At 44.7% G+C, this 20,509-nt stretch overlaps 1 protein-coding gene across 2 annotated transcripts in view; it reads left to right on the forward strand.

The window, feature by feature from the left end:
* The first annotated feature begins 2,073 nt into the window (after positions 1-2,073).
* Positions 2,074-20,509, forward strand: part of LOC149366165 (lysosomal Pro-X carboxypeptidase-like) — a 43,479-nt gene continuing 25,043 nt past the window's right edge. Inside the window, exons 1-4 of one of the 2 annotated variants that reach the window (XM_089549231.1) lie at positions 2,074-2,356; positions 6,492-6,632; positions 9,232-9,333; positions 16,745-16,926. In XM_089549231.1, coding sequence (XP_089405357.1) covers positions 2,255-2,356; positions 6,492-6,632; positions 9,232-9,333; positions 16,745-16,926 — 527 coding nt within the window. In that variant the 5' untranslated portion in view covers positions 2,074-2,254. The remainder of the gene's footprint in view (positions 2,357-6,491; positions 6,633-9,231; positions 9,334-16,744; positions 16,927-20,509) is intronic. The other variant, XM_089549240.1, reaches the window with a different exon arrangement.

Consider the following 20,509-nt stretch of genomic DNA (forward strand, 5'->3'; position numbering starts at 1 on the left):
CTGTCCCGGTCCCCTTTGGCCCCCCGTCGCGCACACGGGCGTAGGGAAAAAACACACACACACACAAAAGTAAAGGACGGTACACGGGTGACGAGAAACACAGGCACGTGTAAACGACGCCGTTCGTGGAAGCCGCACACTCCCCGTTCCCCAAGAAGAAAAAAAAGGAAGACACAACAATCATTGATAGATTGATTGATAGACTGACTGATAGATAGATTGGCTGATTGGTTGGCTGACTGGTTGTTTCTTTGATTGATTGATTGCTTGATCGATCGATCGATCGATTGATTGATTGATCGGTCGATTGACGGACGGACGGAGGGCTGCCCAGGCGGACGGATCGACGGAAGGACGGACTGGGGGATCATCAGCCCGACAACGCCCACTGAACGACAAAGGCCTCTCGCATGTCTCACCAATTAAACCTCTCCTATTCCAGCTGCGACCTCCTTATCCCCGCAGACTCCTAATCTCATCCACCTAACTTTCTCCCGTTCCCTGCTACGCTTGCCTTCTGACGGGTGGATAGATGAGCGCTAAGGACTTAAACTTGGAAACTGGGTGTTAACGGCTGCCATCAGGCTCGGCATTTTGTCCTCTTTATATTTTTCTACCCAGTATTTGCTGCTAAAAGAGTACTATCTAGAAATTGACCGTTTTTAAATTGACCTGTCTGTACGCTATCACAACTTTCCATCCTCGGCTTGTACGTTTTTTGCTCACTGCCCTGGTTTTGAACCGCAAGTCCTTCGATCGTTCCTTACTAAAGTGAACCACAGACGCATATATCTGGAACCTAAGGCATTGGGTATACTGATTGCCCTTGTTTCGACATCTGGATAAATACTTACTGCCGTATGTTCGAAAAAGCGCTGTCTGCCTGGACGCTAGTAGCGCTTTTCGAACGTGACATGAAATACCAACTAGCCGCAGTCCTTGGTCTTATGTCATCATGTTGGTTGGTTTGTTTTCGTAGGCACTTCCATTGAAAATAGCGCCACACCATTTGCGTCGATGAAATTGAGGGACGGGGCGCATTGGGAAGGTGAAGGCTATTTGGGACAAGGGCATACACGTCGTCACTGCATTTCTTCCCGTCGCTTCTAGAGTCCTCTAGAATTGCAGTCAAGCCACTGCTCTAGTGCTCAGTTTGCTTCTGTAAGCATCCGTACACTGTACAAAATAATATTGGTGCTGCATGCCAGATGCAGCATGAAGAGGAGTGTGTCAGGACCCGGGAGCCCTTAGTTCCTGCCTAACTGTCTGCAAAAGAAGGCTATAAAACACAAATCGAGAAAGAAGAAACTCTATTCTGGAAATCGATATCTAACCAACACACGTAAACTTTGTCTATGTTCTAAAATTGAATACATAGCAGGCATAACTATGTACATTACGGACGTTGGGCAGCTCACACTCTCTCTGAGGTAGTCGCAAAAAGGTACTCGGGTGGGTCCTGATTATTCCAGTTTCGACTTCTACGGTTCTTGAACATGCACCGAAGTTAAAGCGTTATTGAAATTCGCCGCCATCGGAAATGCAGCCTCCGCGACGGGGGGTCCAACTCATGTCGTTGTGCGAGCATCTTAACAACATAGCTGATTAACTATCTCAGAGGGCGGAAGCGTTCTTGTCCGTCAGCCAGTTTAAAGTGAAGAGCCCCAAGTTGCCAGGACCAGACATTGTTTACCTCAGGTCCGCCTCGAAGGGAAACTGAACACGATGCCATGAATCACGTTGAGCAAACAGCAGGCTGTCACAAACAACAGAACGGACGTGAGAAATTGAAACTTCGAACCTTACCGCGTAGTCTTCGTTATCCACGTCAAGCGGACTCAGGCTCTTAGGCGACGTTCTAGAGATCTGTCTCTGTACTCGACCTGGCTGACATATGCATCGCACTGAGTAGTAGTGGCGAAGTTATCTCGTTGCTGTTATCTCTCCCGCCTACCACAAAGAGAATCAATATGAACAAACGGAAAACAGGGTCGGAGGGCACCTCCCTTATCGCGGAGCGACCGCGATAGCCGATAGTCTCGATATCGCCCTGTAGAGCAGTGCCTGGCTTGACGCCAGAGAGGAGCGTATGACGCGGGGCGTTGGGAAGCCACGCTACTAAAGGGGAAACGGAAAGGCATGTAGCTGGTGTGAAGCGGCGTCGAAGGCGAGTTGTGTTGTGAGCGTGACTTGAGTTTGGCTGAATCCTTATACGGAAGGACCGAGAGGAGGCAGGGAACTACACACGGCAAGGATGAGTGCCGCTCTATTGCTTCTGTTCACATCATGCGCCCTTTTGCTGGGGTCCCGAGCCGCGCTCGACACGTCGTACAAGGAGTACAAGTTTAGGACGAAGGTACGTACTTATTCATTGCTTCAAGACTGTGTTTCCGTAACCGGACACTTAAACAAATATCGCCGGCCTGTGTTTTGAGTGAGACAGATAACGTTTTACGTTGGTTGCGTAGCTTGCAAGAGACGCAACCCCCTACAAGCCTTCTCTGAATAGACCGTCAACTGCATAGGTTGTATGCTGTTCACGTGAACCTTAATGGCAGAACAACAATGCGTTCCCAACTTGCTGTCAGGAACGGGAAGTTATCGTAGGAGAACAATATGCTTTGGGGCTCTTTAGGAAATGTTTACATTCGAGAAGAAAACAACGCGTTGCATTTGATTTGTAACGCTGAAAGCTCAGCTTTTTTGCGCATTGCGTTTGATTGTGAGAGAGAAGAGAAGATCGTACGGTAATCTTAGGAACATATTGGTGTGGATGGTCTAACTTTCTGATGCGAAGCAAAATCTTGCTTCTGAAGTTTATCCTGTGATCGCACCGAGGATTTAAGACTGCCACACACACACACACACACACACACACACACACACACACACACACACACACACACACACACACACACACACACACACACACACACACACACACGCACGCACGCACGCACGCACACGCGCGCACACGCACACGCACACGCACGCGCACACACACACACACACACACACACACACACACACACACACACACACACACACACACACACACACACACACACACACACACACAAAACAGCGGGGTGCGGTTCTGACTATAAATGGCTTAAAAATGCAAGCGACCCGAAGAGTGATTTTCAGAAATGTAGATTGTTTGGTGCAATCTCCTGATATCTAAAGAAAAAAATGTGTTCATAAACAACTTCCCGTTGATAAAATGTGCTCGTCCAGAATTTCTCGGCATGCTGCCGAGTGAAAACGCTAGCAGACCTGATATTTTGGAAAAGCTTCGTAGTCCACGTTTTAATAACCTGAAAATTGGGCCGTTAGGTTGGGATGATGAAAAGGCGGGAAATGTTGCTTACTTGGACCCATTTGAATTAATCGCAGCCGTGTTAGCATAGTATGCACACATCGCTGTGGAAGGGCTAGGAATTACCAACCATGTGAGTGTACGAATGTTCGGAAATTTCGAATACCGAATCAAATATTCTCCAGTTCGATGGTTTGAAGGGATCAAATAGTGCATGTACAAAGTTATTCGAAACGAATTGAATATGTCCTTAAGTTTTGGAATGATTTTAGAATAATTAGCCATGAAGTTCGAATAAGGCCGCCGGTATTATTCCTCCTCGACTATTTCAAAAACAGCGAACATACACGCTACCACGATCGGTATGCGCGGGATAGAGGGTTCAGCACCGGGATACGGTCCATTTCTGTGGTGGCGCTCATAATCCCCATACATGGCCTCAGAGCTTGGAAGATGCGGCAGGGCCCAGGGAGGTTCAGCAAACTCGGCATTTATTCCTGACCCTGGAGGCTATGCCTCATACAGAGCTCTTGACCATCTCATACACTGAGATATGGTGCTAGTTTATTATCTTCCGTTATCAACAGAAAAAAGGCTCTTTCCCTATCCGTATAGAATTGGTTTTGGTTTTGGTTTATGGGGTTTAACGTCCCAAAGCGACTGAGGCTATGAGAGACGCCGTAGTGAAGGGCTCCGGAAGTTTCGACCACCTGGGGTTCTTTAACGTGCACTGACATCGCACAGTACACGGGCCTCTAGAATTTCTCCTCCAAAGAAATTCCAGCCGCCGCGGCCGGGATCGAACCCGCGTATTTTGGGACAGCAGCCGAGCACCATAGCCACTGAGCCACCGCGGCGGCCCGTATAGAATTGCAATGATAAAGTTAATACACTGACTTCGTGTGGCGACCCCCCAGTGGAGATCAATTTTCAGTCTTTTAACTGATACAGCTGTAACGCGAAAGCAAAGCTTCACTGTTTCTCACAACTGCTCATTGAATATTCGCACCTGTATAGAATATTGGTAAAAATATTCAATTTGTATTTGATTTCGGTCTGTCACTGATTCGTTATCAATTCGATTTCCAGCTAAACTATTCGTATTCGATTACGTAGCAAAGCTACACAACTCGTATTCAGTTTGGAAAATTATTATTAAAGCGAAAGTTTTACTTGGCTACGACGACGATTTCGTGTCCGCAAAACGTGTCGGCAGAGATTTCTCCGTTCATGTGAGAGTTGAGCGGAGAAAAGTGATTGTATGTGATAGAGGATGATGCGAGGATGATGCACGTCAAATTTTTGTCGATGTCGAGCAGTTAGTTCATTAATTAATGCTAAAAATGTCACTTAGATGTCAAAATAGCATCGTACGTCTATATAGTGCGAGGACGTGAAAACAGTTCTACACTTCAAAATTGCGCGAAAAAACGCAACCACGTGACAGAGGATCATAAAATGTCGTTTTATACGAATTTTGATCGATCTGGATTAATTGATTACTGGCCAAAAGGTCATTTAGACGTCAAAATAGCCCCGGACGTGCATATAATGCGAGGACGTGAAAATAGCAGTAGGCGTCAAAATTGGAAGGAGGAAAAAATAGGCAAACAGTCAAAAGGGAGAAAAAGGGGCAAAAAAGAGAGGTACACAGTCTAAAGAGAGGCAAAGACAGGCGACAAGTGTGAAGGAGGCGCCACTGTTTTCGCATTCTCCCAATGCGGGTCACCGCAGTGATCTCCAAAGTTTTTCGCACATCCCTACTAACTATACCAGAAGAAAACATTCATGTAACTTTATATCATAACATGAACTTGACCGGCGCAAAGGAGACGAACACAGGCAAGTCCAACATTCTCGGATAAAAATTTTGAAAACTGAAATATTGTAACATACTGTTATGAAACTATTGAAGGTAAGGTACATTCTTCTGATATGTAACAAAATCTTTCTTTTAAAGTGTTTCCTTCGATCGCACAGAAGGGGTCAGACTGCCATAAAAAAACCTATGAGGAATGCTTTTGACGATAACAAAAACGTTAATAAAAAAAGGCAAGTATGCCATTGGGCGTTCTGCGGATATATTGATTGTTATGGTGAAATCTTACATCATATGAGAAAATTGCGTTCATGAAAGGTTTTCCGCCCAAAAATGCTTTTGTCCAGAATTGCTGGGTATGAGGGTGGAGAGAAAGAGTGCCTCAAATTTATAACATGAACCAACTAGCCCTACAGCAAGTACTGCTGTAACTTCATATCGCAGCTGCTACCACAAGGAAATTAACCATTTGAAGGTTTTTGCCGTATATGTACGGCGGCGGTTTTCTGTCCCGCAAGGTCTTTGCCGTACGGGTACGGTTTCGATCTTCCGTTTGAAATTTTGCGCCAAAAGAACAATGCGTGCTCACTGGGGGGTGCTGCCACCTCTTAGGACTTACAAGAACTGTTTGAATTTTGTGCTGCCTTCTTACGGAGATAAGCAGAACTTATGTCTAGCTTTAGCGCGGCGCGGCGGCACAGACTGCGGCAACACTCCTTTTGTAGTTTTGGTTTCGCCGCGTGATCGCCACGGAGTCGCGCGAAATTTGAGTTTTCTTTTTGTCAGCACTATCTTGCAGGGGCTGCCGAAGTTGATTTCTATCTTTATTGGCGCTGCTCTTAGCTTGCTTATCACCGTTGCTCGCGAGGTATTCTCGCCCTCTGTGGCAACGCGTCTACGCGGTTTCGATTCCGCCGCGGGATCGCAACGGAGTCACGCGAAACGTGTTTTCTCTTTGTGGGCACTGTTTTGCAGATGCGGCGAAAGTTGATTTCTATCTTTATAGGTGCTGCTCTTAGCTTGCTTATCACCGTTGCTATTCTATTCTATTGAACATTTTCCAGTTGTGAGTGATGCTGTCACCAAAGTACTGTTCCTAATTTTTTTAAATATTTATTCTCGATTATATATATTTTGTAGATTCAAGATCCGCAATAAAGTAATTTGACCACCTGGGAAAGTTTTCTTCAAAATAATTCGACCCTCAAAGGGTTAAAGGACACTCTTATAGGGGCAGGTTGCTACAACAAGCTGGTTATAAACTGTTTGTTTAGTTAGTTGCATTTGGGTAAATATAACCATCCTGTTTACTCGGTACAGCATTGTTCACCGGATTCGCTCGTTCGCTTTCAGTTGGACCACTTCGCCTTTCACAACAATAAGACCTTCGAAATCCGCTATGTTTTGGCCGACCAGTACTGGGACCACGATGGGGGACCAATATTTTTCTACCCCGGTAACGAAGCTGTACTGGAGAAATTCATTCGCAACACGGTGAGTTCTCACGCGAGGGACAACTGCATGGAGAATAAAGCACGACTTTCACGATACTTGCAGCTCTAATACTGCATTCATTTTCTTTTAATTGTACTCCGTTGGAAGTAGATATGTAGTTACTGGCAACTGTGCTGATTACATGATTACTTAACACTCATTTATGAACCACGGCAGGCATGAGTTTAGAAAGACGTTGATAGAGATTAGCATAAAATGTAAATTTGCGAAACATTGCTCAAAAGAAAGAAACATTGGCGTTTCGACGCCCAAATGGCTGCCTTTATCACAATGAAAAGAACAAAAGGGTTGGCACGTTATATGAGGACGAAGTGTCTAAAGCAGCAGATGTATATTTCTGGATGATTGCCTCGCGCCCGGTTAATTGTTTGTTGTGTAAACTGAATGCACAGGAACTCCAAGAGCAAGTGTTTTGACCCTGACAATCATGTTAATGGGTCCCAGTCGATAGCATGACGGTACACTAAAGCTTTTTTTATTTATCGATACCATCATGGTAAAACAATACATAGGTGAGTGGGCTGAATACAGCGATATTGGTATGGAAAGAAAGAACTGTAAACAATAAAAAACACGTGAATAATACCTTTGAACGAGTATTATCTTGGTCGACGTCATTTTGGTGTTGTTTGGTGGAACTTTTAGAATTTGCTGTTTCACCTTTGCAGACAGCGTAACGATCACGACAGGTTACCTAGTAGCAACTCCTAGCCACATAGTTTGCTCAATAAGGTGCTTGGCACGTACAGTGCGCTGCCTTAGATTGCCAGAAGGGACATGAACCATGCGAACGTTGCAATAAGAAAATATTTGGGCAAGGCTTGCCCTCAAATCGTCGCAAAAGGGCATATGCATCAGTTTTTTTTTTTTGCTCGTGGTACAGTTTGGAGTGGAGGGACAAAAACGCGCTGCTCCTTTGACCGCAGGATAGGGTCTTATACGAGGAATCGAAATTACAAGATTTAAAGACAGTGAAAGGCCATCGCTCAGATATATAAATCCGCTCTTTGAGAAATTCTTCCTCATATAATGAAACCGACCCGTTTTCTACTTTCATTGTGATCGTACGGCATTTCTTTTGTGTAGCTTTTGACGAGCATATATTTTTGCCAATCGTTATCATTTTCGCTCGCCAGACGGGCTTTCATCGCGCATTGATCTACAGTAGAGGGCTCAGAATACGTGCCATGAGACAAGGTGGTTAAAAAACCAGAATTTCGACAACTTCAAATTGAACTAACGTGGTGCCAGAAAGATCTTTACTCAGAATGGCAAGGTACGCCTCAGTGCAGCAATCAACACGCGTGCCATTTTCAGTGTTTGCAAGGGTTGTGTTGTGGAGTGCTTTCAAGGAGGCATGGTATTAAGGGACGTTTCTGTGCACGGCTGCAGTGTTGTTCAGATTTTTTTCAATTGTTCCTTTCATTTCTTCACTTCACTTCCTTTGCTCTCTCACTAACAAAGTTGCTCCCCTTTTCTTTTTGTTTACGTAGACGAGCGACAGAATTTAGGTTATTTGGGCAGCTATGCGCAATACTTGATACAAAGACGTAGGTATGGTTCAAAGTTCTGACGTCAGGTGACTTTCTGTTAGTAACTACAGAAAAGAAAATGATACAATAGAGGCTTAATTATAACACAAGATATCACAGATAAACGAAGGGCACAACAATTTCGAGATTGTTGGGTATCACATGAAGATTACGACAACACAAAATCAATTTCAGTGAAAAGAAGAAAAACTTATTCTATGCTGATTCTACATGGGTCAAAATTAAGGAGCCCCAGATGAATTGGAGCAAAGAGTTTTGAATTTTACATAGGCCTTTACAGAGTAAAATTCTCTCCCGTATAGGCCGCGCCTCTGTCGTCAGTGCCCTCCTCGTAGTCAGTTATGATTAAGCGATCGTCCCTTTCGCAGTAATGACTGAGAACTTCTGGCTACTACATGGACGTTGCGGGCCGGGGTCTGAGTCATTACGTGTATGCAGGCCCGGGTCATTAACTACTATAAGCCTTGGCAACGCATGCCTTGTTTTTGCGCCAACATATATGCAAGAGTCGCTTTTGCTCATTTTGTCCATCTATGCACATGTGTTACTGCTTTTGAAATGTGTTCATTTCCTTTCCTTTGTCGAGCTGCTAGACTTGAAGGGACACCAAGGATGATTGAATCAAATGTTTGCTCTTAGTAAAAATTCATTTTGTAACTGCCTATGCTGCCACTCGTCCGACAGTAAAAGACTCATTTATTGCTGCGCGAATAGCGCTTCAAAATTTTCCCGCCACTCCATTCAAACTCGTGACGTCTACACCATAAAGGACTCGGTGATAACCGTCTTGAAGTGAAGTGACGCCTCTGGGATCCGCACGGAAAAACCAGATCTACGCATGCAGTAATTGGGAAATCAGCCGATGGTGGCGACACCTGCATTTCATTTTCAGGTTCATTCCGGCTTACAAAAGCTTAGTTTTCAGTTAAAGAATCGTCATGGTGATTAGCACGGTAATCTATTGATTCAGCCCAACTTAAATTTTCCATCTGTGCAGCTTTATACCTTGGATTCTGTTGTTTCAGGGTATCATGTGGGAGTGGGCACCGGAGTTCAATGCTCTCGTCGTGTTTGCCGAGCACCGTTACTACGGGCAGTCGCTGCCCTTTGGAAACAAGTCGTACGAGGTAAGTGTCTGCTTGGACACTTCCCTGGAGAGCTCGTGTTTAGAGGCGCACTTTTGGTGCTTTCGTCCTGAGGAACGTTTCTGAAGACACAGCTAGTCTTATTTTTTGCACACAACTCACCATGTAGACTAACTGTTTCCGCCTTTCGAAAGCGATATCAACTACGTCAATATAAGTGTAGTATCGGTTATTTGTCATAGATGCAGCGAATATTTAGTTTACAGCATGGGTGCTCAAAAGCGGCTCAAGTCACACTCTTTGACGTACCCAGCATTAAGTGTATCGTAAAAAGTTAAACATAAAAAGGTCAGCACAATTTGACATCTAGATGGGGTAAGGAACATATCAGGACTTTCAAAGCGATAGGAAGTTGGTTCTTTTCATTTTAAACTTGAAAAATAACCCCAAGAAACTACTGAGTACATTTTCAGTGAATGACCTCCTCAGAGCGTGGGTCGCAAGAAATGAAAGGTACCAAATTAAGGGATTAAAGCGCCCTGACGTTCTATTTGGGAACAATTACCGCTCGCTATGCATGAATTTCGCTGTTAATTTTTTTTTTGCTTGCCAGTCATCTTAGTCACAATGCGATCGAACGAGCGTAGCTCACCGACCTGACAATTCATACGTCGCGCAACCGTGCATCTGAATGCTGTTCACTCTAAAGGAGCAACTAAAGGGTGCGTTCTTGAATTCCGACGAAGTGGGGCGACATTGAGTTTAAGGGACTGCAGGAGCTAATTCAATATATCAGTGGTGGAGACGCGCAAGCCAAAAGAAAAAAAAATTGCACGAACCGTTATAGAAACTCGAATAATGCAGCTGAGAACATACACAGGGAAATGCTTGGAATGAAAAACAAAAACAAATCGGATTAGGAATAAAAATTTAGAAACAGTGCGAAAAAAATAAAAACAGCCGCTTTAACTCCCTAGGCAAGGTTGCTTTCGCCACCACCTCGATTCAAAGGGGGCAACAAAAGATGCCTATCTCTGTATGAAGGGACCACCAATTAAGTGAGCAGTTGGCGCCGACCTATTCTCTTACGCCGGCAGGCAGGGACCACAGCACCGATTGTGCGAGTGTATTGCCGCTGGCAGCGATTGTATCTAAATTTTTTCTCATTTAAAGTAAGATTATAAACATTAATTTCAATGCAACATATTCTGATGTCATCCCTTGATGAGAAATTTACAGCCCAGATCAGCAAAACTTAACCACACGCCTCGTATATTAAGCTGCGAAAAGGAACTACCCAAAATAAGAGAGTCCCAAGTAAGAAGGCAAGCCAAGCCAAGCAAACTTTGAAAAAGAAACTACCGAGCGACATACAGGGTCTGTTCTGGAAGTAGTAGGACTCATTTTTTGTAATAAAATTTATTTATGAGAATAGTACAAACGATTAGAATTTTTCAAAGTAGCACCCTTCCGCACCTACACGCTGCTGCCAGTGAGTTTTCCAGTGTTCGTACGGCTTCAGGAACGCCTGGACCGGAATGCTATTTAGCTCCCTCGTCACGGCCTGTTGAACCGCCTCTACCGGTCCGTGATGTTTCCCCTTGAGCGTCGATTTTATTCTGTGGAATAGAAAAAATTCTGGCGGGGCCAAGTCGGGGCTGTAGGGGGGCTGAGGCAGCGTTGCCCGCTTGTGCTGGGCAAAAACTCGGGGTCGTCATTCACATGATGAAGAAGATCCGGGCAGATCGCTTTCCGGTTGGCCTTTTGCGCCTCTGACAACACTCCCGGCACCATCTTCGCGCACACTTTCCTCATGGCTAAGTTTTCTGTCACGATCTCAAAAACTTGGGTTTGAGGAATGCTCAAATCATCAGCAATCATTCTGATACTCATCCTACGATCACTAGTCAGTAAATGTTTCACTCGCTACACATTTTCGTTGGTCTTGCTGGTCGAAGGGCCTCCGGAGCGGTCGTCGTCTTCCACTTTTTCCTTACCTTCCCGGAACAGCTTGTGCCGCTCAAAAAACAGCTGATCTACGCATGGCAGCGTAAGCGTAGGCCTCCTTAATCATGTCGCGAGTCTCTTTGCCCGTTTTAACAAGATTTACATAAAATTTGATCGCGTATCGCTGATCCAGTAAACGCTCCATGATTCTGCGTGACGAGCCGTTTCGACAGGGGTTCACAGCTCAAGCGACCTGCTCTCTTTAACGGCCGAGAGCCGACTGCCGATTTTTCCTAGCATTCCCAATATCCCCCTTCAACGAGCCTGCACGCGCAGACCACCTCTCGTCCGCCCGTTCGCCCAGGAAAAACCAGTCCTACTACTTTCAGAACAGGCCCTGTATTACTGCGCTTGTGTAGCCCGCTGCCCCCCTCCCTCCCCTCTAGAAAAAAAAAGTAGAACAAACAAACCTCCAGGCCAAAAATTGTCGAGAGGGTGCAACAATTCTTAGACGCGCACAAACGCGATCCCGACAGACACAGGGCCATCTAGGCAATATTAGAAAACTTTGGGCACACCCAGATTGCATTTGTTGCGGACAGGTATCAAAACGCTATGAGCCGGCGCTAGAACCCGCAGATTTATTGCAGTCTGCGTGGAGGACCAATGCTTGCGAGAGAGAAAGAGAGAAAGGAAACTCATCTCCTTACCGGCTGCCGCTGCGAATGTTATGCTGCCGTATTCATCGAACAGGGCTTGTTGGGGTTCCGGACACGGCTCCTGCTTCTATAGCAAAAGTCAAAGCGTAGAGAGAGGTGGTTATAGCTGTGCATCGCATTGACGTTAGCGTTACATTGTTGAAATGTTAACCTGAACCTTGAGAGACAGATGACGAGCAGCTTGAACAAAAAAGAAAGACGACTTGACGCTACATTTGCGGAACTTACATATATAACACCACTACAGACAGTGTTGAGCCGTCCAACAGATAGCTAAACAATAGTAAATGTCCGAATGATACCCACGAGTCGAGTGCACGTAACAATCAATCACTATCTTTGTCATATGCCAACATCCGAAGCCTAGTGCCAAAACGCGATCTGCTTTCTTCTTTCCTAGACGATAGTGAATCGCACATCATCATTCTTACAGAAACTTGGTTGAATCCTAACATTACAAACAACGAAATCATTCGTGGTGCACATTCATACAACATATACAGGCATGATCGCATTGAAAAAAGAGGCGGTGGCGTCCTTTTAGGCATAAAGAAAACAATAACATCACAGGTAATTAATACCGATTCAAATCTGGAAATTGTCTGGGCCGCCTGCCTACTATCTTCCACTAGGATTCTGATAGGCGCTTGTTACCGCCCGCCAGATTCTAGTCATTCTTTCGTTAATGAACTGCGTATCAGTATTACTAAAGCAACAGAGTTATGTCCTGCTCATAGCATCTATCTCATCGGAGATTTTAATTTTCCTTTAATCAACTGGGCTGAACTATCATCATCTTGTCATATTTCCACAGAATTTTGTAACCTGACGCTTGATTTCAACCTGTTCCAGGTTGTAAACCAACCTACACGCGACACTAACATACTAGATCTGATATTGACTACAGCACCGGAAACGATAGGATCAGTAACTCATTTAAAGGGATTCAGCGATCACCATTTACTTCAGCTCAGTATTGACATCCCGGTTCAGTTCATGGGCTATGTGACAAAAAAGATTCACGATTATAATAAGGCTAATTTCACAGCTATCAACACAGAACTAGAAACCTTCTTTTACAACACATTTCTACCTTCAATTAACAACCGATGCGTTGAGGAAAACTGGATACTTTTTAGAGATAAGATTTCATATTTGATCAGCCGGTTTGTCCCTGTGATCAAAATAACTAAAGATAAATCTAATCCCTGGTTTACTAGAAGGCTTAAACAACTAAGGAACAAGAAAAAGCGGCTATACCGGAATGCTAAGCGTGCCTGTACCATTTCTGCGTGGAATAAGTACAGTGACGCACTAAAACTCTATTGCTCCGCTTTATCTGCTGCAAAAGACAAATATTTTTCACATGATCTTCCAGCCCTTTTGAAAACTAACTCCAAAAAGTTTTGGAAACAAGTATGCCCTGAGCGTGATGATAGTTCCATCTCTCTACAAAGTAACAACACCCCCATCCCAGACAACGAGTGCCCCTCAATATTTAACACTTTCTTTTCATCTGTGTTCTCTTCTGAAGATCATTCTACCCTTCCGGAAGTTCCCGATCTTAATTACCGCTACATGACACCTATTCAGATAACTGAAGATGGCATCACGTGTCTCATAAATTCTCTTAAGGTATCTACTTCGGCTGGTGTTGATGGCATTAATTCAAAAATTTTAAAAAATACAGTTCCAGTTGCAAGCAAAATTTTATTTCATATTTTTCAGCAATCATTAACTACAGGAATACTACCCTCAGACTGGAAGATAGCTAAAATAGTGCCAATTTTTAAATCTGGTAACAAAAACTCAGCTGAAAATTACCGTCCTATATCTCTCACGTGCATCTGCTGCAAAATGCTGGAACACATAATTTCATCGCACGTTTTCAGTCATCTTGAGCAGAATAACTTTTTTTTCACTAATCAATACGGGTTTAGAAAGGGTCACTCCTGCGAAACACAGTTATTCGAACTAACTATTGACTTGCATTTTAATATGAACGATAACCTTCAAACTGATTGTATATTCCTTGATTTTGCCAAAGCGTTCGACCGCGTAGCTCACTGCCGCATGATTTCGAAATTATCATCACTCAGTCTAGACTCGCTAACTTTAACATGGCTTCGTAACTTCCTCTCGCATCGCCAACAGTTTGTATTTGTTAATAATCTGTCCTCTAACCTTTCCCCGGTTAACTCCGGTGTACCGCAGGGCAGTGTGCTTGGTCCCTTATTATTTCTTATTTATATCAATGATTTACCTAATAATATAACTTCCAGTATGCGAATTTTCGCGGATGATTGCATCATTTATCGCCCTCTTAGATCTACTAATGACCACCTGGCGCTCCAATCAGACCTCCTTTCTATTAACGACTGGTGCAACTCATGGTTAATGACTCTTAATGTATCAAAGTGCAAAGTCATCTCTTTCACCCGTAAAAATAACAAATCTAGCTATACATACCGTATTCAAAATGATCTACTCTCTCAAGCATCACATTACAAATACCTTGGCGTTAACCTTTCTTCAGATCTTTCATGGTCATTCCATATCTCATCCATATGTGCCGTCGCCTCGAAGTCATTAGGATACCTACGCCGTAATCTCCGAAATTCACCATCTAATATTCGAAAACTAGCATACCTCACTTTTGTCCGTCCACAACTTGAATTTGCTTCTCCCATTTGGTCTCCCTATCATAAGAACATGATCATCGCGTTAGAATCTATCCAAAACAGGGCAGCACGATTCATTTCACGAAACTATAACTACTGTTCAAGCGTCACTCAGATTAAAACAGATTTTTCTCTACAATCATTAAGCACGCGCCGTGACATCGCTCTCCTAACACTATTTCACAAATATGCGCACTTCAATAGAACTAGTACATTTCAACTCGATGTCTCATCCCGCACGTCGAAAAGATTGTATAATCAGTTTAGTTTTGCAAGAATATATGGTGACACATTGGCTTTCAATTCATCTGCACTACCACGAGCCATCAGATTATGGAATGATCTGCCAGACAACATCGCTTCCGCATCTAATCTAGAATCTTTCCATTCTCAACTCATCACATATTTCACTGAAACAGTCATTTAGCACGCCTACGTTCAAATATTTTATTTTTTTTCGGATTTTTTGTTCTTTGCTTCGCTGCTACACTCATGCCATTTGGATGTCTTCTTATTTATGTTTGTCTGCCATGTTTCCGTGTTTGCCGTCATCGCGCTATTTTACTCATTGTTCCCACGTTCGGTGAGCACATTATCCTTTATTGTAGCGCTTTATTTTGTGCCGCGTATTCTTTTTTTTCTCTTTTCCTGTTATTTCCGCGTCGTTTCTTCTTCTCTACTAATTTGTTGATATATTGTTTACCATGACTATATGTTTCTATTTTGTTTCCTTTGGTTATTAATGCACTGTATAGATTTATTCCTTTTTTATCATGATCGTATGTTTCCTTTTGTTTCCTTTGGTTTTTAATGCACTGTATTATATTTTTTTCGCCCCCCTTACACAATGCCCAATGGGCCTGTAAGGTATTTCAAATAAATAAATAAAAATCAAGTTAAACCAGGGCATGCAACGCGCGGAGCAAACAACCGCTGGTCAATACCGATAGAAAGGGAAGGGATACGCAACCGCTGGTGGCCAGTATATAAGGTGGCGCTGTGAGGCTGAAATTCTCGCTGGGATTGGATTTGTCTCAGATGGAGAACGCACGTAATGCGAAGGCAAGATAACCGCTGGTCCTTAAGGATAACGGAGTGGATACCAAGAGAAGGCAAGCGTAGCAGGGGGCGCCAGAAAGTTAGGTGGGCGGATGAGATCAAGAAATTAGCGGGGATACGGTGGCCGCAACTGGCAAATGACAGGGTTAATTGGAGAGACATGTCAGAGGCCTTTGCCCTGCAGTGGGCGTAGTCGGGCTGATGATGGTGATGATGATGATGATGCAAGACAGGTATCGTTGGAGGCCTGTGCAATATTTCTCTTTCATTTAGGAAACGGAACTTATTAGGCCTTCCCTCCGATTCTGATCTCTTTAAGGTATTTTCTCTACCTGATTTTGATCGCCTTTTGATGGAAACGATCGTCCTGAAACATTTTTGGCTTAGTGACTATAAGATTCCGTATGTTCCCACACGGTCTCTTCGACCGAAGGAACCTTTTTGTATTCCCCGACGGTCTACAAGATATGGAAGGCGTGTAAGAGATTATTACGTTCCCTTTCACTTTAACAGGTTACCTCCAAGTGTTCGCCGGGCAAAAACTAAATACAAAATAAAAAAGATGCTGCGATACATTAATTAGAGGGTTTACGACATCATGCATGTGCTTTACCGCCTGTCAAGTAAATCTTGTGATTTCATTGGTTACTGCTGTATTTATTGCATTGATCTGAGGTATTGTCATGCCACTTTGGTTTTTCTTCCCTGCAATTTAATCTGATGAGGATTTTTTTTTCCTTCATGTAACATGAGTCTTGTGTCTATTTTTGTTCTCACCATCATACTAATTTGATGTCCGTTATTTTGAATGTGTTTTTTTTTGCCTATGTGTATATCTGCGCGGTTCCGCTGCCTGTCGGGCTCTGCCACTCAAGCCCTATGAGGCTTTGGCAGGCCGGATTTCTGTACATTTTTTTAAATATTTGGCGCAATAAAGTATTATTATTATTATTATTATTATTATTATTATTATTATTATTATTATTATTATTTGATGATGGTAATAAAGTTAACGTAAATGACGGTGGTGACGTTCACACGTTGCAGAGTCCTCACAATATCGGGTATCTGTCTTCGGAGCAAGCGCTTGCCGACTACGCCGACCTTATCCTCCATCTCAAGTACACGCATCCCGGGGCCGAAAAGAGTCCCGTGGTCGCCTTCGGGGGATCCTACGGCGGCATGCTGGGGGCGTGGTTGAGGCTCAAGTACCCGCACATCGTCGACGCGTAAGTGTGGGGCTTTTTTCTGTTGGGTTTGGTTTAGGGGTTTAACGTCCCAGAGCGACCCTCGCTATGAGAGACGCCGTAGTGGAGAGCTCCGGAAATTTCGAACACCTGGGGTTCTTTAACGTGCACTGACATCGCACAGTACTCGGGAGTCTAGAATTTCGACTTCATCGAAGTTCGACCGCCGCGGCAGGGATCGAACCCGCGTCTTTCGGGTCAGCAGCCGAGCACAGTAACCATTGAGCCACCGCGGCGGCTTGAGGCCTTTTTTTGTGCAAGCCGTGTACACAACGTTTTCTATACAAGTTGTAGCGTACGAGCGAGACAAACCATAGCTTTCGGAGGAGCAACAACAACAAAAGCAATGCTTGCGCACATTTGGAAATAAAAAGAAAAAATTCACAGGGGCACCTAATTACATTATGTGTTGGCAGTGAGATAGCAATACAAACTGTCCATACTTTTACGAAACTGACGTCACTTCCCACCAGCCAATGGGCGAATATAACAATCGACGCCACATTTTCCCCCGATGATGCTTCTAATGACATCACATTAAATCAATTCCAAAGCTCAGGGGAAGAAATCAGCACAAGAAGAAAAAAGCTGCCCCAGTCATTCGCCCTAAAATTGGTTCGCGACCGCTCACTAACGGCTGCGCCGAACAAGACAAAGCATTACTAAGGTGCAGACTGTGTGGAAAGCAAGGAGACTAAGGGGTTAGCTTCTAACGCGTGCAGTGGGGCTCTTGTGAATTCTAGCTCTTCGAAGAGTGAGAATGACAGCTCTTCGCATCTTAAAGAGATTTGGAACGCTGGCGATGGATAATAGCACACAGCTTGACCCCGAAGCGAGCATCTTGGGCTCTAAACTGCTGAAAAAAGTTATACTTATCGGGTTCGATCCATGTGGTAGACGGTTATGACCAACAACGAGACAATGCCTGAAGCACCAAGGAATGAAATACCGTCAACACGTGCGAACACTTGCGAAGTGTCATTGGAACAGGCTCCCCAAAGATCGAAGCGTTAAGCTTTGGGGAACTGGTTTCGTATGCTTCTTCGCGCGGTTATTATTTTTTTTCCAGGTTTTAAAATTGCAGGTCTATCTCAAACGCAGTCCTGTACTTCGGGCTATTCAAACTCGTAGGCTAGCGAAAAAAACCTGATATTTGAACTGTTGTATATTTGGTTTCTGTTCTAGTTTGTCATTATCTGCCGCCAGAGGCACCAGAGTCGCTCTGTGTATATGAGTAACTGTATGTTGAATTAAAGCGGGATTTTGTTGGTCGCTCGTCAGTCCGTGATCATCTGCGACGCATGCCGCTGCATTGGCGACGGAGATTGGATCATTTCGGGGCGCGTGATTTCGCCACTGGCTCTTCGGCGCTATAAGCGTTTCGGGTTTCGCGCCACCGCCTCCGTTTCTGCCCGCACCTGGCCGACCAGCTGTCGAGCGGCCACAATGGCTCCGCATCTTCGAGAACTTCCTGCTCACTTCGGGTGCCTCCGAGTGCAAGCCGGATCGTCGCAAGGCCCTACTTGTTCACAGCTTCCGCGTAGAAGGCCAACGCATATTTTACACCCTGCCCCTTCCATCTTGGGTCAGCGCCAAGCTCGTTGAGCAAACTGCTACTGATAAAGCTTCGGGAGGTGGCAAGGGCACAGCCGATAAAAGGCCTGAAGCATCGTCGTTTGATATCGTAGTCTCCGCTCTGCATGCTCATTTTTCGACAGCAAGCAATGTTGTTGCCTGACGGCATAGTTTTATTAGGCGCGCCCACCAAGCTGGTGAATCGGGGAATGAGTACATCACTGCACTGAGTGAGCTTTCTGCTACATGCTCTTTTCCTGTTGAGGAAGATTCGTTGCGTGACCAGTTTTTTTTTTATTTGAGCTGTTTGCCATTAGACATAATGAAAAAAGGAAAGAAAGTTATAAAAAGGAGTGTAAACATGCCTCGCTTAAAAACCGGCAAAAGTTCGCGATAAAGCTATTATCATGAGTTCGCTTGCGATAGTCGCCTGCAACGTCCAGTACGTTGTGGGTGTTTCGCCTCTAAGCTTGCGCGAATGTCTCCTTGAAGGGTCGTATCTCTCGTTCGCAAGAGTGGCACTCCTGGCAACGCAGTATGAGCAGGCATACAATGATCTGCAAGAATTGCTTTCCGCTGATGTTGGACGTATAAATACTCGTGGAAGTATGCCTACGCACGCACCATATACCGACGAGAGCTCGAAGCTGTCCCACAGCCGCCAGTCTCAATGTTTGGTTTTGGTTTTGTGGGGTTTAACGTCCCAAAGCGACTAAGGTTATGAGAGACGCCGTAGTGAAGGGCTCCGGAAATTTCGACCACCTGGGGTTCTTTAACGTGCACTGACATCGCACAGTACACGGGTCTCTAGAATGTCTCCTTCAAAGAAATTCTAGCCGCCGCGGCCGGGATCGAACCCGCGTCTTTTGGGTCAGCAGCCGAGCACCATAGCCACTTAGCCACCGCGGCGGCCGTAGTCTCAATGTTATCGCTGCGGTTCGTTCCAGCACATTGCAGTGCCAGTTTGCTGCCTAGCCAAAAGCAAGCGTTGTCATCATTGCGGTATCACAGGCCACAATTCTGCTCTGTTTGCAAGAAACGAGCCTTCGCTCCGGTTCGTGAGGTAAAGCCAAAATCCACCTAGCGAAGACGCTTTGGGCATACTGGCTGTTACGACTTCCGCTCGCTCCGCAATTCACGTCAGTTTTGATTGGACACAAGGGCATAAATTTCCTTGAAAGCTCGGTGTCATCAGTTTCAATTGCGCCTCATGACCTTTTTAAACAGCATTTTTAAGGACAGGTGCTTTTTGCCCCAACAGTCCAGCTAGTGGACTATTCAAAGCAGCCGATTGCGGTTCGTGGTTGTTTCTTCGGTGGTGTCACGTACAAGGATGGCAAAACAAGCCTCCTTTTCAATGTTGTAGAACAAGGCGTTTCGCTTTTGGGTATCGATGCCATCAAGGCGCTCGTTCTACAGACTGATTCTACAGACTGACGTTCTACAGTGCCTTGAAATAATGCTAGGACCAACTCTCTGACCATACGGCTATAAAGGACACCCAGCAGAATTAGTTGACGAGTTCGGAGCTCTTTTAAGGCGAAAGCCTTTAATGTCTCATCGTTGTAAGCAGCAGTTGTCGACAGAGAATGTCACGCTTTTCAGTTGGTCGAAACGGTCGTGACGTCACAGTGCGCCAATTTCAAACGGGGCCAATTGTACTTTGGCTAGTAACCATGCAACCAATTGAAGGGACCATATAGTGATGCTCCAAGTAAGTGGGACTGAGCTTAGTTAATTGCTTAATTACCCAATTAGCCTAATTAACATCTCTAGTCAGGCCATATAAATAAAGACCTAGTAAGAAATTGGTCGAGCTCGGGAATCGAACCCCGGTCTTCGGAGTGTGAGACGAGCACGCTATCCACTCCGCCATGCCAGCTCGATGGTTTGGAATGAACAAAGGCACGTCTAGTGAATACGGTGTCTTCGCTCACTGCCATCCTCCTCCCTTCCCTTCCGGCGAGGTTTAGGTGTCCACCGAGATATG

The sequence above is a fragment of the Amblyomma mixtum genome, chromosome 1 (assembly GCF_055824585.1).
Source record: "Amblyomma mixtum isolate Tamu chromosome 1, ASM5582458v1, whole genome shotgun sequence".
Lineage (NCBI taxonomy): Eukaryota > Metazoa > Arthropoda > Arachnida > Ixodida > Ixodidae > Amblyomma > Amblyomma mixtum.